The 17,078-nt window shown below is 36.4% G+C and overlaps 1 protein-coding gene across 4 annotated transcripts in view; it reads right to left on the reverse strand.

Annotated features, from left to right (window-relative positions):
• PDS5A (PDS5 cohesin associated factor A) overlaps positions 1-17,078 on the reverse strand; it is a 133,809-nt gene that overhangs the window by 82,019 nt on the left and 34,712 nt on the right. For all 4 annotated transcript variants that reach the window (XM_061421178.1, XM_061421177.1, XM_061421179.1 and 1 more), the window contains 4 exons: positions 7,162-7,365; positions 6,035-6,121; positions 5,421-5,518; positions 1,152-1,278 (listed from right to left, as the gene is read on the reverse strand). In XM_061421178.1, coding sequence (XP_061277162.1) covers positions 1,152-1,278; positions 5,421-5,518; positions 6,035-6,121; positions 7,162-7,365 — 516 coding nt within the window. The remainder of the gene's footprint in view (positions 1-1,151; positions 1,279-5,420; positions 5,519-6,034; positions 6,122-7,161; positions 7,366-17,078) is intronic.

Below are 17,078 nucleotides of genomic sequence, written 5' to 3' on the forward strand. Positions count from 1 at the left end.
TACCAACAGTAGGATAGGCCTGAGTGCAGTGCACATCAGTGGTGGACCTGGAGCGGGGGAAGCTAAGTCCTTCACTTTCTTAGGGGGAGCGAGCAGAAAGAAACAGAAAAAGGAAATGGAGAGGAATAGACTGCTCTTAAACATCCTTTTCCCCTTAACATTAACCATATAGGTTCTGCTTTTGCCCAAATCATTTTCTGAAAGTGCCTAAGAAAAATGTAGGACATGGGTTCTAAGGCGAAATACCAATTCCTACACTCTGTATCTGTTCAGTTCAGTCGCTCAGTCATGTCCAACTGTTTGCAACCCCATGAATCGCAGCACTCCAGGCCTCCCAGTCCATCAGCAACTCCTGGAGTTCACCCAAACTCATGTCCATCGAGTTGGTGATGCCATCCAGCCGTCTCATCCTCTGTCGTCCCCTTCTCCTCCTGCCCCCAATCCCTCCCAGCATCAGAGTCTTTTCCAATGAGTCAACTCTTCGCATGAGGTGGCCAAAGTACTGGAGTTTCAGCCTCAGTATCAGTCCTTCCAATGAACACCCAGGACTGGTCTCCTTCAGGAAGAACTGGCTGGATCTCCTTGCAGTCCAAGGGACTCGCAAAAGTCTTCTCCAGCACCACAGTTCAAAAGCATCAATTTTTCAGCACTCAGCTTTCTTCACAGTCCAACTCTCACATCCATACATGACCAATGGAAAAACCATAGCCTTGACTAGATGGACCTTTGTTGGCAAAGTAATGTCTCTGCTTTTCAATAAGCTATCTAGGTTGGTCATAACTTTTCTTCCAAGGAGTAAGCATCTTTTAATTTCATGGTATCTATTAGAAAGTAGTAAATACATTTTCTTTTCTAAAACAAAGAACCAAACCAAGACAGTACTTCAATCCCTTGCAATTCCTATACTAGATATGAGTGGTCAATCTGGAACATTTTTAATTTTCCATAGAAGAGGCAGCAGCTGACCAAGTGAAAATATGTCTTTTAAAGACAACAAGCTATAAGACTTATGTGTGTTACTTTAATTTACTTGGGACTGGAGAGTGACAGTGGGAATAATTATATGGGATTGCAAATGGTGAAAAACAAGTTTTCATATGTGTAGTACTACCATTAAATATTAACCTTTAATATCTTCATACTATACAGACCTTATGTGCAGGAATGAGGTTAATAAGAATGGAGTCCAATAATTCTTGAGTAACTCCATCACCTTCCATGATGATAGAACTCATCAAGTCTAACATGTGCATTTGTACCTTCTTATTGTGGCTATTGCTTTAAAAAACAAAGAAAAAACAAATTAGGCTTACCAAAGAAAATTTTTTTTTTTACCAAAGAAAATTAAACTTCCCAGTTTAAAGTAACTATCTCAAATGTAAAGGATTTTTCACTTGAGCAAACCACACCAATAATGGCAAAGAAATTTTGGCTGTTCCATATTTACTTGCTCCTCTCGTGATTATTGCTAAAACAGCTAAGGAATCACTGTAAACTATTTCACACATACAAAAATTTAATTAAGCCCCATACACCTAGAATTCAAAGAATGGGTTAAATTCAATGAAACAAAAATGTCAGCCTTAAAGAAGTCTTTGCTTACATGCCCCTGTATTTTAAAAAATGATAAAATTTTAAGGAAACAAAAAATGTACAAGATAAAGAATGTAGATAGCTTTTCACCCTTTTTGATTTTAATAATTCCCCCCAAATGACAGAACTATAAACACAAAAAAGACCTATGTAAACACTTGCATATCTTTGCCACTAGAAGTTTTAGTTCAACAATACTGAAAATCCAAAGTCTCATGTAAAATGCTACCAGAACTCATGACTTAAGATTCTGAAAAAGTCATCCTGCTGTCTCTCAAAGAATTTCAAACAAACAAATGAAAAATCAACAAGGTATAAAGCCAGAATCAGTTTCAGTCCTGCTTCCTTAGCTAGTGCAGAGTCAAGGGCAGGACTTCTCAATTAATAAGTCTAGTGCTGATATAAACTTACCCAAAAAGACTGGCCACAAAATTGTTGTTAAGTCAAGAGAACATCTAGGCTTCTACCTCTCTGACTGCATCTTAACTAAAGACTTGACCTGTTCGTTTTCACATTTATCAGAATATATATGCAAAGACAAATCAAGAGAATGGTATAACTTAGTTGTACTACTACAGACAAAGGGAAGTTTAAATTAAGACTAATCTAAATTTTATTATCATTTATGTATCTCTTATCTGTAATATTTAAAAAATAAGCTTGAAATAATATATAATACACTTGTTGGGCACCTAGTGGTAAAATCAAAGATCAAAATTTTTAAAGTTAGTGAAAAACTGTCCTATTGTTAGATTCACAGTTTTCTACAACTTTTAGAAAAATACTCTCTCTCAAATATCTTGCTTACTAAAGGCCAAGACTGTGCAAAAATCAACTATATAGGAGTGTGTGTGTGTGTGTATGTGTGTGTGTGGAGGGGGGAGAGGTAGGCAGTGAAGAACAGAGATACTCAGCTTGATACAAAAAAATGAAGAGAGTATTTAGGTCTCAGATCCATATCATTTGTGACTAGGAAAGGAGTGAAGGAAAGAGAAATGAAACAGACTTAAAAATTATTTCCATTAGTTTCAGCCAAGATTCAGTAACAGGATTTACTCTTCTACCTGAAACAATTTAAAAAAAAATGAACAAAATATATGAAAACATATCAGACCCTATACACATGCTGCTGAAAGAAGGGAAGCTTACTTTTTCTACCTATAAAAGTTTCCAGGCTTCAGTACAGGAAGAGAAGATCCTAGCAGAGCCTAATGGTTTATCTGGGTCTGGAGAGACTACAGTTTGCAGGGCAGAATACCAGAGGGAAAAGAACTACTCAAGAGAGCAAGCTCACAGAGACTACCCCTGAGTCTTCAGGTGCTTAGTGATTAGCATAAGCTGGGAAAGAAATCTCTTGAGTTTGGGGAAGGAACCACTTGAAAGGAGTAGAAGGAATAATCCCTGGAATTCACACAGGTCATACAACGTGTGTGTTTCAACTACAGTGGAAAATCTTACAACTCACAAGGCATCTAGTAATCAGAAGCATAAACCCACATATCCAAGCAGCTCTGTGAGCTCCAAGCACAGCAAACAGGAAGAAAACTCCACTGTGAGACATCATAATTGAATTGCTTAAAAGCAGCAATACAGAGAAAATCTTAAGTGGGTAAAGAAAAAGAAGATACATTATTAACAGAGAAATAAGGATTTTAAATGACAAAAACTTATCATTTTAAAAAGTGTAAGCCAGAAAAAGATAGAGGAACATCTTTAAAAGTACTGAGACAGAAAAGAAGAGAGGAAAGTATTATTAACATAATATTCATACCATGAATATAACTTTCAAAAACGAAGGTGGAATAAGGGTTTTTTCAGACACAGAATTCTATTAGCAGTAGACTTGAACTATAGGAAATGTTAAAGGAAGTCTTTCAGACTAAAGTAAAATAATGCAAGATGGAAACCTGCATATATATAAAGGAATGAAGAACACCAGATATATGGTAAATGTGTCAATAAATACAAATCAATAAATTCCTTTTTCAAAAGGCAAGTCTTATTTTACTGATTTACCTCACTGTGATTTTTTTCAATTAAAGAATTAGGTCAAGAATAAATTTAGATCTTTAGATTCAGAAAAGAAAACTATTAAAAGGATCAAAGAAAGTATGTGTATGTAAAAGTAATAGAAGAAAAAAGTATAACTGCACAGTAGTAAGTGGACTTAAGTGGACAGTCTGGAGAAGGAAATGGCAACCCACTCCAGTGTTCTTGCCTGGAGAATCCCAGGGACGGCAGAGCCTGGTGGGCTGCCGTGTGTGGGGTCGCACAGAGTCGGACATGACTGTAGCGACTTAGCAGCAGCAGCAGCAGCAAGTGGACAGTCAAGGTAATAAAATGGACAGGATAACAACTCAGGAGTTTCTTTTTCATTTTGTTGGTAATTTTAACATTAAAAAAAAAAAAGTTGCACATATGTGGCAGAAAGCAAACAATGGCCACAAACTATTCTCATCTCTGTATGCACATGTCTTTAAAATGCTACTCCTCCCAACAAAATAGGAGTCTATCTAACCAACCTTTGAATCTGGGTTTGCCTATGTGCCTTGCTTGGCCAATGAATTAAAAGTAAACATGAAGTGTGCCGAGGTTTTAAAAAGTGCTTCTGTGGTGGGGTGTGCCCTTCTTGCAATTTCTGAAACCGAGTCAGCGTATGAAGAGACCTGGATTAGCCTGCTGGATGATGACAGAGTGACATGTGACCCAGCTGTCCTAGTACATCAGCCAGTTGCCAGATGTTCTGCTAACTGACTGCAAATACAGGAGCAAGTCCAGCCCTGACAAAAAGAACTACCAAGCCGAATCATGAGCTAAATAAAATGGAGTATGTTTTAAACTATCAAGTTGTGGGTTGCTTTGTTATGAAGCAAAAGCTAACCAACACAAAGGTATAGTTTATACAGTCTATCATTCACTTAAGGACCTTCAGTTAGTTGTCAAAGAAAGTTTTTTCTCATGCAATCTTTTCATAAGCTTCTATCACTAGACTAGGTTGGTCCACTTTATCCCAAGTTATATTCTCTTCCTACCATTCTAACTAAGGAAAAGAAAAATACGTAATAGTATTCATTAGAAACCTACAGAAAACTTCAGAAATGTGCTATTCAATACCGAAGTCGCTATGCAATAGCCATTTGGCTACTGCCCTACTCAAGTCTGGATAGAACCACATGTTGAAATAAATTATTTAAATAAATTTCATTTGTTTCATGTTACCTTTCTTAATGTGGCTATTAGAAAATTTAAAATATATTTGAGATATATTGCTTGTATATAATGTAATGCTATAGAACACATCTCATAACAATGCTTGGTTTACTAAAACACACACACACACACACACACACACACACACACACACACACAGAGCACTGGATTGAAATCTCAAACACACACACACACACACCCACCCACTAGATTGAAATCTCACACATACACACACACCAGGATGAAGCACTAGAATGAAACCACACACACACACACACACACACACACACACACACACGAAGTACTGGACTAAAATCACACACACACACTAAGATAAAGCACTGGATTGAAATCTGGTGGGCTACAGTCCACGGGGTCGCAAAGAATCAGACATGACTCAGTGACTAAACAACAACATACATTTGATACCATAACTTAAAATGTCAGTATAAAGACAGAGTTTTCAGACAACATAATTATTTTCCTCTTTATGTTAAGTCTTCTAAGGAAAACATTTCCTTTTACCTAAAAGATCTTAGTGTAAATACACAGTACATGATAATTCAATATGCACAACAAGAAAAAGAGACAAACAGAAAGCTTAAAAAATAACTTACTTGATCACTGAGAAGAGAGTCCTAAAAAGCTGAATAAAAATTTCATTGCAATCTTCCAATTCAAAGCAGATGTTATACGATTTAACCCATGCTAAATTCTTAAATAAATAAATAAATAAATTATTCACACATACAGAGAATAGTTACACAAAAGTAGGCTCATTAATAAAATTTAGTTTTTAGAATTAGAAATCTATATTAAAGCTTATAACACCCCAACATATAAAACTACAATTGTTTCAGCAGTCACGTACTCTGACCTTTAAAAAGATATGTATCCGTTGGTATTAACCTTTTCTTATTGAAAAATACTAAACTGTCAGAGGTTGGTAGGACATATATACATACAAAATATTAACTGCAGTGAAAATTAATTTGATTTAATCTCCTTTAGGATTAGAAAAGAATAAAAACATGAAAATAAAGTCTCAATGTAACAGTTTTGCCCATGGAATATGAAGATATGAAGAATGAAAAAACATATTGTAAATGACATTTTCTTAAGTGGGCTTTGTATAAAACAAACAAAAAGATTCATTTTACATTATAAAGTTACTACAAAGAATTTCCTACAACATTAAATAGTGGTATTTATTAAATAAAAAAAATATTACCTCTAATAAATAAAAGTATCTATTAAACTGCGGGCTCTTTGTATCCTCCAAACCTTTTAACTGTCTGGTAATAAACAAAAATATGTCCTGTTTTAAAAAATGATAAAATATATTAATTTAAACACAAATACTTATCACTTTCACAATATTCTAACAGTCTATATATACATTCTCTATTAAAGACAACAATAAAAGAAAATTATCCTTGGGACTAGCCTAGTCCATTACTCAAAATATCTGGAAAAGAGCAAATCATTTAAAATTACATCCTTTAGAAGCAAAGATAAAGATTATTACTGCCACATATCTTTAGGCTTTCTCATTCTGAGAGAATCATAGGTTCTATGTCTTGTTACCCTTTCTTCTAGTACAGAACTTCCACTTTATTGACTATATTGTATCATGGTAATTATCTTCAGTTAAAGTACTTTGATATGAAGTACTTCCATTACAATTCCCTAGATGTAAATAATAATTTTCAAGACCTATTTTTGAATTTGATGTGTGACTACAAAGTTGTGTGGAACAAAACCAATAATAGACTGGTCCAAGGGACTGTACTTTTCACAACAGTGCTCTGTTTCTTAATAAGCTTTCTTTAGAAGTTTTTAACCCCAAATAGTATCAATATGGAATAAACTGATTTATGGGCTATCTGAAAGTATTCATAATATGAAAACAGTTTAAGAGATCAACTCAAAAGAGGAGCTCCTCAAACTTTTCAAAAGGCAGAACCATCAAGATGAGCATGTAGCTTTGCATATAAAATAACCTGCAGAGGAAAATAGTCATTTGAATGTGTGAATTCTGTTATATAGTTGTTTTAAAAAGTGTCATTCATCCACCATCCCTTCAACTCAGTCACCTGGCCTTTAAGATCGGCTATCCTGAAGGTCAGATATGAGCAGATAGGGACCGTTTTGATCTGTATCTTTCAAATGTCTCATAAATATACCAGTCATTTTATGGATATTCAATGAATACTAACTAAATAAATAATTATTTTGTTTTTAGAACTTATGACATAATCTTCTTACGATGACAAGGTGACTAAAATGAAACCTATGTTCCTAAGGGTATTAAGCTAAACTATAAAAGATAACCAATTTTGTAAAGGTTGTATTTACCTTAAGTTTATCATGGGAAGTATATGGAGCTTCTGGGGCATAGATTCGAAAGATGTCAGCCAAACAACATGCTACAAGGAGACGCACATCTTTATTGGGATTCCTGAGAAAAAATTCAGATGCTAGATGCAAGGCTAGTGGGAGATACTGCTGTTTTTCATCTTCTGAGTCCTGATCCATATCCATAAAAGTCTTTACTACCATCTGCAAAAATGTATAAAAGAAAAAAATAGTCAACTCTTGATATTTAGAAGCCAGTGAAAAAGTATATATATTTACTCATCTCCATCACAAAACAAACCAGCAGTTACTATGTACATCTTCATTTAAGAATTTGAGTAAAGACCACAAGCATGGATAAGTACCAACATTTGGATTACTGACAGATGCATTATCTGCATTTGTACCACATTTATGAAGAACTTAAGACTCTCATTATTAAAGTTATATCTAGCTCAGGTAAAAATTTCATGGCTTGGGACTTACCTGTCCAGTAGCCAAGAATTTGCCTTCCAACGCAGGGGACTGAGTTCAATCCCTCGTCAGCAAACTGAAATCCCACATGCTGTGGGGCAACTAAGATAATATGCTCCAACTACTGAGCCCTATGCACTCTAGAGCTTGTGAGCGCGTGCGAAGTCCCTTCAATAGTTGACTCTTTGCAACCCCATGGACTGTAGCCTGCCAGGCTCCTCTGTCCATGTGAATCTCCAGGCAAGAATACTGGAGTGGGTTGCCCTGATCTCCAGGGAATCTTCTGACTCAGGGACTGAACCTGGGTCTCCTCCATTGCCGGCAGATTCTTTACCCTCTGAGTCATCAGGGAAGCCCCCGGAGCCTGTACTCCATAACAAAGACCCAGCAAAGAGGAAAAAAAAACTTCATAGCTTCATGTGCATGCATGCTAAGCCACTTCAGTCCAACTCTTTGCAACCCTATGGACTGTAGCCCCCAGGCTCCTCTGTCCATGGAACTCTTTAGGCAAGAATACAAGAGTGGGTTGCCATGCCCTCCTCCAGGGGATCTTCCTGAGCCAGAGAACGAACCCAACTCTCTTTTGTCTCCTACATTGGCAGGTGGATTCTTTACAACTAGTGCCACCTGGGAAGCCCTGGCAGCTTCATCAGTTCAGTTCAATTCAGTCGCTCAGTCGTGTCCGACTCTTTGCGACCCCATGAATCGCAGCACTCCAGGCCTCCCTGTCCATCACCAACTCCCGGAGTTGAGAGACTCACGTCCATCGAGTCAGTGATGCCATCCAGCCATCTCATCCTCTGTCGTCGCCTTTTCCTCCTGCCCCCAATCCCTCCCAGCATCAGGGTCTTTTCCAATGAGTCAACACTTCGCATGAGGTGGCCAAAGTACTGGAGTTTCAGCTTTAGCATCATTCCTTCCAAAGAAATCCCAGGGCTGATCTCCTTCAAAATGGACTGGTTGGATTTCCTTGCAGACCAAGAGACTCTCAAGAGTCTTCTCCAACAACCACAGTTCAAAAGCATCAATTCTTCAGTGCTCAGCCTTCGTCATAGTCTAACTCTCACATCCATACATGACCATAGCCTTGACTAGATGGACCTTTGTTGGCAAAGAAATGTCTCTGCTTTTGAATATGCTATCTAGGTTGGTCATAACTTTCCTTCCAAGGAGTAACATCTTTTCATTTCATGGCTGCAGTCACCATCTGCAGTGATTTTGGAGCCCAGAAAAATAAAGTCTGACACTGTTTCCACAACTATTTTCCATGAAGTGATGGGACCGGATGCCATGATCTTCGTTTTCTGAATATTGAGCTTTAAGCCAACTTTTTCACTTTCCACTTTCACTTTCATCAAGAGGCTTTTTAGCTCCTCTTTACTTTCTGCCATAAGGGTGGTGTCATCTGCATATCTGAGGTTATTGATATTTGTCCCGGCAATCTTGATTCCAGCTTGTGCTTCTTCCAGTCCAGCATTTCTCATGATGTACTCTGCATAGAAGTTAAACAAGCAGGGTGACAATATACACCACTGACGTACTCCTTTTCCTATTTGGAACCAGTCTGTTGTTCCATGTCCAGTTCTAACTGTTGCTTCCTGACCTGCATACAAATTTCTCAAGAGGCAGATTAGGTGGTCTGGTATTCCCATCTCTTTCAGAATTTTCCACAGTTTATGGTGATCCACACAGTCAAAGGCTTTGGCATAGTCAATAAAGCAGAAATAGATGTTTTTTCTGGAACTCTCTTGCCTTTTCCATGATCCAGCGGATGTTGGCAATTTGATCTCTGGTTCCTCTGCCTTTTCTAAAACCAGCTTGAACATCAGGAAGTTCACAGTTTACATATTGCTGAAGCCTAGCTTGGAGAATTTTGAGCATTACTTTACTAGCGTGTGAGATGAGTGCAATTGTGCAGTAGTTTGAGCATTCTTTGGCATTGCCTTTCTTTGGGATTGGAATGAAAACTGACCTTTTCCAGTCCTGTGGCCACTGCTGAGTTTTCCTAATTTGCTGGCATACTGAGTGCAGCACTTTCACAGCATCATCTTTCAGGATTTGAAACAGCTCCACTGGAATTCCATCACCTCCACTAGCTTTGTTCGTAGTGATACTTTCTAATGCCCACTTGACTTCACATTCCAGGATGTCTGGCTCTAGGTCAGTGATCACACCATCGTGATTATCTGGGTCGTGAAGATTTTTTTTTGTACAGTTCTTCTGTGTATTCTTGCCATCTCTTCTTAATATCTTCTGCTTCTGTTAGGTCCATACCATTTCTGTCCTTTATCGAGCCCATCTTTGCATATAATGTTCCCTTAGTATCTCTAATTTTCTTGAAGAGATCTCTAGTTTTTCCCACTCTGTTGTTTTCCTCTATTTCTTTGCATTGATCACTGAGGAAGGCTTTCTTATCTCTTCTTGTTCATATGCACAAGCAAATCATTTGATATTTTGTAACATTATCAATTATGTTCCTTTTACACTTATTATCAAAGCTGCCTTGATTTAGGCTCCTTAAAACTATTAAGTTTCACACTTTAATGGGTTTTGCAATTCATACTAGAAAGCACTAAAGAAATAAAAAGAAAAAATAATAAATATTTTTAGGCAGTTATATTTCTGATTAAAAGTCTTAATTATAAAATAAACTCTGGTCTTATTTATCGTTATAAAACTAACAAATGCACATTTCAGAATCACTCTAAAAGACAAAAAAAGTGTAATGGAAAAATAACATAATTTCTCAACTCCAGAAAATAATCACTATTTACATTTTTGTGTATTTTATGCTGGTCTTTTTTCTCCATAAAGATGGAAATAACCATATAGTCATTTCTTTTTCATTTATCCAATCACAACCATTTCCTCATACCATCAAAAATGCTTCTTTAAATAAATCAGCCTTACCTAACGAGTAACCACTGTCAAATATTGAAGCTGTACCTCTATTTCTATTTTGACAAGACTTTTTAATCACGAATAAATTCTGGTTTGTTTTCTTTTTGTTTGCCTATGCCCAGCACGCAGGATCTTAGTTCCCCGACAGGGATTGCATCCTCGTCCCTGCATGGGAAGGTGCATTCTCAATCACTGGACTACCAGTAAAGTCCCATTGTGCTCAGTTTTTTCCAAATACATTTTTTTTTCCGTGTCTACTGAAGTGATACTTTCCTCCTAATTCTGTTACTAGAATAAATCCCACTGAGTGGTTTCTAATTACAATTTCAATGTATCACATACACTGTCTTAAAATACAGACAGGTATAGTATAAGTGACCTAATATGGAAAACACCACACAGGAGGATGACTGTAAATCACTATTTCTTATAAGTCTAAATACAAACATCAGGAATGGAATCAAAGAACTGAATTGGGTGATTTTGTTATACATAGCTTTGTGCTTATAAGAAGGGAGCAGTAAAAATGGGAACTGTCAACATCCGGAGAATACAGGAGCTCTCTGTACTATTCTTGCAACTTTTCCAAGTTGGAATATATATCAAAAGGAAAAGCAAAAATTGAAAAGAATACATTTACCACAGGATATGGGAAAAACATATCAATAGTTCAAATGAAACCTCAAGTAAGACTTGTCTTTTAAAAAAAAGTTAACAAATAATGTTAAATGTTTATTGGGGGTGGGGAGGATGCATTATTCTTTTCCTGATTTTAAGAGACTTTTAGCTTGATCTAGAGATGTTACTGATAGAGAAATAAAATCACATGTACAAAGTATTCTAATCGTACTTTAAAACTTTTAAGTCAGAGATGTGTAAGGCATCGTGATTTACAGTTCTCCACACTTGTGCTGTTTTTCCTAGGTTCAGCCATTCAGGTGATACTTGTCTCTATTTTATGACAGTGTGTGTGCTGCATTCCTTTCTGAAGGTTCTGAATCCTAGCAATTCCCAAGGACCAGAAGTTCTTTTTAAAATAATAATTTTATTATCACACTATTATTACTTCATCCGGAGCTTTATTTCTTTGGACATGTTTTGAAGTATTTGTGTTTATTCCACTTGATTTTAACACAAATTAACATATAGCTGAGAAAAATGTTTCCCCAGTGTTAGAAATGATTTCTTTCACCTAACTTTTGTCAGGAGAAGAATTTTTAACTGTCTTGTTAACAGCTGTATCCTTAATGATTAGAATAGGACTGGCACAAAGTAGGCATGCAAACTTTTTTTTGTGGAAAGAACACTCAAATTCATTACCTGGAGAAAACCATAATTTGAAAAGATACATGTAACCCCAATGTTTACTGAAGATCTATTTACAATAGTCAGGACATGGAAGCAACCTGAATGCCCATCGACAAAGGAATAAAGAAAGAAATGTGGTGTGTGCTTGCTTAGTCGCTCAGTGGTGTCCAGCTCTTTGTGACCCTATGGACTATATAGCCCACCAGGCTCCTCTGTCAATGGGATTTCCTAGGCAAGAACACTGAAGTGGATTGCCATTTCCTTCTCCAGGGGATCTTCCCAACACACAGATCAAACCTGTGTCTCCTGTTTGGCAGGCGGACTCTTTACCCCTGAGCCACCTAGAAACCCCCAAAGAAATGTGGTACCTATATACAACAGAATTATTACTCAGCCATAAAAAGGAATGAAATAATGCCATTTGCAGCAACATGGATGAACTGAAGAGAGAATCATAGTGAGTAAAGTATGTCAGACAGAGAAAGACAAATACCATATAATATGGCTTAATATGTGGAAGCTAAAAAAATGGTACAGAAGAATTTGTTTACAAAAGGGAAATAGAGTCACAGATCTAGAAAACAATGTCATGGTTACCAGAGGGGAGAAGAGGGATAAACGGAGAGATTGGAACTGACCTGTACACACTACTGTGCATGAAACAGATAAATAATAAGGATCTACTGTGTAGTACAGGGAACTCTACTCAATACTTTGTAATGATCTATTATAGGAAAAGAATAAAAAAAACAGTGGATTTATATCTAAATAATTCACTCTGCTACACAGCAGAAACTAACACACTATAAATCAACTATATTCCAACTTAAAAAATTACTTAAAACACCAAACAACAAAGCAAACCATTAAGATTCAATAAAGATGAGAAGGAGGTACAAAAATGTTTGTTGTATTATTCTCTATGAGTGTTTGAAATATTACACAATTGTAAGGAGTCAATTTGATTAGGTAAAATGAACTTTGGTTTTTAAAGGGTTTGGGTTGCAAGTTTCCAATAAGACTTGAGCTGCTTGGAGATATTTCAGAAAAACTATTTCAACTGTGTTCCAACTTTGAGGTTCCCAGCAGCCCTGGTAGGGGCAACAAGACAAAGGGGGGGGCAGGTGGGGCGGGGGGGGGTCTCTTAGTTACTGCATCTAAGCAGCTGGCTTTTCAATAGCTTTATATATCAACCTACTGTATCTGGGCCAAAAATCAGTGCCCCAGGCTACCTCACATAAATACTGGGAAGCTTTGGGGGCGGGGAAGGTCAGGTGTTTGGGATTAGAACTTGCAAACTGCATAGAATGGATCAACAGTAAGTGCTACTATATGTATAGCACAGGGAGCTATAGTCAACATCCTGGGAATATATGTATGTATAACCAAATCACTTTGCTGTACAGCAGAAATTAACACAAACTATACTTAAATAAAATTTGTTATAATTCATGAAATGCCTTTTTAACATCTACTCTGATAATATATATTATGTATATTTTAAAAAATATGACCCATATGGCCATTCTGGCAAAAAACTTTATCAGTTCTAGATAGAGACCAGGTCAATCAGTATATAACATCTGTTGGCTAGAAATTTGTTCAGAATTCTTGAGTAAATATATTCTAAACACAGGTCTATAGCAGAGGTCACAACTCAAGGGGAGGGACATTACTTTATTACTCAAGGCAAATAACCACTGGGGAGAAAGGGAGAACACAGGCTCCAACCAAGAGCTGGCTTCAGTTAATTGTTGTCAGGTGAGAATGCAGACCTAGTATAGAAAATCATTCAGTTGATCAGGACACAACAAAATGTTAAGTGAAATCATCTGACTTGAGAATTTCAGCAACTCCAAAAAGTTCATACCATTGTGAGGGATAAGCAAAATATATCTATGTGGTCCTCAAATCAACAATATTCAAACTGTTAGAAATATTTTAAAGGAAAAATATCAGCACACGACCATCTTTTCAGGTAGGCAAATTATTCTGAAAAGCTGATTCCACATTTCTTTTGCACTTAAATAGTTTTCTTTAGGTATAAAAACTATGAAGAAAATATTCAATAAACTGATTATTAAAATCCAGAGAACCTTCAAAATATTAATGAGGAGTTTTCACAGTCTCCTAAGCTATAACATAGAAAATACCATTAAATTAACATTTTCCACACCAAAAAGTAATGGTAAAGACAGACCACTTTAGAATCTATGAAAAAAAGAAAAATTAGTTCCCAGTGGGATAAAAATCAAAATTTGAAAGGAACATCTAAGAAACTTTTTAAAAATAGAATATCTTTATGATCTTGAGTAGGAAGGATTTCTCAAGAAGGTACAAAAAGCACTAGCTGTAGAATCTTTCCATAAAAGTAAAATTAATGTGCATTCATCAGAAGATACCACTAAAAAGATTTTAAAACACATGCCAATGAATGAGAGTAGATATTTGTGACATGCATAACCAACAAAGAACCTATCTAGTATATATAAAGAACTCCTAGAATTCAGCAAAGAAAACAAAACCCAAGTGTAAAATGGAAAAATGACTAGGTAGACTAAGTACTTTTTGAAAAAAATCTCCGTCAGTATAATGGGGGAGATTAAATTCTATCGACAGCCAGGCAAATGCAAAGTAAAACGTGGTAAGAGAATGATGTTTTAATACTACTGTGTTCTCTGAACTATGAACATGGTTTACGTCCTCAATGATTTAGGTTTTTCTCTTCCAGACTGATTGAATATTGGGACAATCACTGCATCCTTCTGGAAGGACATGCCATGTATTGCACCACACACCATCTGCACATTTCTATCACAATGCTATGCTTTCTGCTTTCTTATTTGTCTCTGCTAGGGCTATGGCAGCACCCTATTTCTATGTCTTCAGCACAACGAGTTGGGCTTGGCGTATACTTAACAGTTTGTTGAGTGAAAAAGAAATACATTCCATCATTATTGCGTAGTTTTTAGTGCACTGGTTTTGTATATTTTGTTATTCTAACCATTTAACCTTTTCGGACACTACTGTGAATTTTAACATCTTTTCATTTTCCAACTGTTGGTTCCTAACACATACATGTACAATCAATTTTTCTATACTAAGCCTTTCACACTACTACTCAGCTTTACTGGTTCTAGAGGCTTGCTTATGCACTTCTCAGGATTTTCTATAAATCCAGTATCATTAACAAATACAGACAGTTTTATTTTGTCTTCTCTCATCTGTGTGTCTTTTGTATCTTTTTCTTATTGTGCTAGCAAAACCACAGCAATATAGAGCAAAAGTGAGAGCAGACATTTTTGCCTCTTTTGAGATCTGAGAAAGAACATCATCTTTCACCATTAAGTATGTTAATTGGTTTCTGTAGATGCCTTATCAGGTTGAGAAAGTTCTTTCTATCTTGTATTCCTAATATGCTGTTATTTTTTATGAACAACATGTTGAATTTTTTTCAGACACTTCTATACCAATGGGATGATAACGCGGTTCTCCCAACTTACACTACTGCTAATATGTTGAAATAAATTAATATCATATAGTAAACAAAATTTGCACTCCCAGGAATAAACCTGACACAGTGGTCACTGTGTTTTGCACGTGTGCAATGTTTTGGGGTTTTTTCTTCTAGTTTTGGTTTGTTTTTGTTTTGCTGGCTGGATCTCCTCTGCTCATATTTTGTTGTTTATTAAGGCTCTTGGTGTGCTGCTGCTATGGGGTCAGAAAGAGTCTGACACAACTGAGCGACTGGACTGAAGTCTCTTGATACATAGATTTCTTTTCTAGTAATTTGTTTTGGTATCAAGGTAATATTGGCCATATAAAGTGAACTGGAAGTGTTCACTCTTCCTGTTTGCTGAGTTTGTATAGGACTAGTATGCCTTTTTCCTTAAATGTTTAATAGAATTCATCAATGAAGTCATTTGCGTCTTTATTTGTGGGAAAGCTTTTAGTTGCAAATCTGGTTTTCTAAAATCAGTATAAAGCTATCAGGTTTTCTATTTCACCTTAAGTCAGTTTTAGTAGTTTGCATTTTTCCAGAAATATATCTACTTCATTTAGGATACAGAATTTACTAGCATGAATTGGCTTATATTATGCCTTTTTTATCCTTTTAATGTTTATAAATCTATATGAAGTCTCTTCTTTATTTCACTAATGTTGCTAATTTTTGTCTTTTTTTCTTGAGGGGTCTAACATAGTGGTCTCAGGGGTTTCCTAGGTGGCATAAGTGGTAAAGAACCCGCCTGTCAATGCACGTAAGAGATGTGGGTTCAATCCCTCGGTCGGGATGATTCCTTAGAGGAAGGCATGGCAACCCATTCCAGTATTCTTGCCTGGAGAATCCTCATGGACTGAGAAGCCTGGTGGCTACAGTTCATAGATTCGCAAAGAGTGGGACACAACTGAAGTGATAGCATGCATGGAGTGGTCTCAAAGAGGAATGAATTTGCCACACATCTCCAGGGGATATCTGCCAATGTCTGGAGACATTTTTAGTCGTCACAACTGGGAGAAGGGGTTCTACTGGCATTGGGGGGTAAACCAAGCATACAGCCAAACATCATACAACATATAAGACGGCGCCCCATAACAATTATCAGCCTGAAAGGGTCAACATAGCCAAGGTTGAGAAACCTTATCAAACAAAAGGTTTTGTCAATTTTACTATCTTTTCAAAAAACTAATTTTTGGTATTATTAGTTTATTGTTTGCACATTTTCTGTTTGACTAATTTCCATTTTTACCCTTTACTATGTCCTGCTTTCTACTTTCTTTAGGTTTAATCTCCTGTCTTTTTCTAGGCTCTTGGGGTAGAAGCTTACAACTGATTCTAGACTGTTCTTTTCTAATATAAACATTTAAAAGCTTATTGAAATAAATTTCTCAATAAGCACTGCTACTAAGTTCAAAATATTTTCTAATTTTCCTTGTGATTCCTTCTTTTATGCATATATTATGCAGAAATACACTAATTTCCAAATATTTGGGTTATTTTCTGGATATCTTTTCTTATTAATTTCTCATCTAACTCCCTGTGATCATATTATCCCTGTATGAAATAGGAATCATATTAAATGTATTGATATTTGTTTAATGTCCCACCACATGGGACAGTGACTACAGCCATGAAATTAAAAGACACTTGCTCTTTGGAAGAAAAGCTATGACAAACCTGGTTACTGTCTTAAAACACAGAGTTGTCACTTTGCCGGCAAAGGTCCACACAGTCA

The sequence above is a fragment of the Bos javanicus genome, chromosome 6 (assembly GCF_032452875.1).
Source record: "Bos javanicus breed banteng chromosome 6, ARS-OSU_banteng_1.0, whole genome shotgun sequence".
NCBI lineage: Eukaryota > Metazoa > Chordata > Mammalia > Artiodactyla > Bovidae > Bos > Bos javanicus.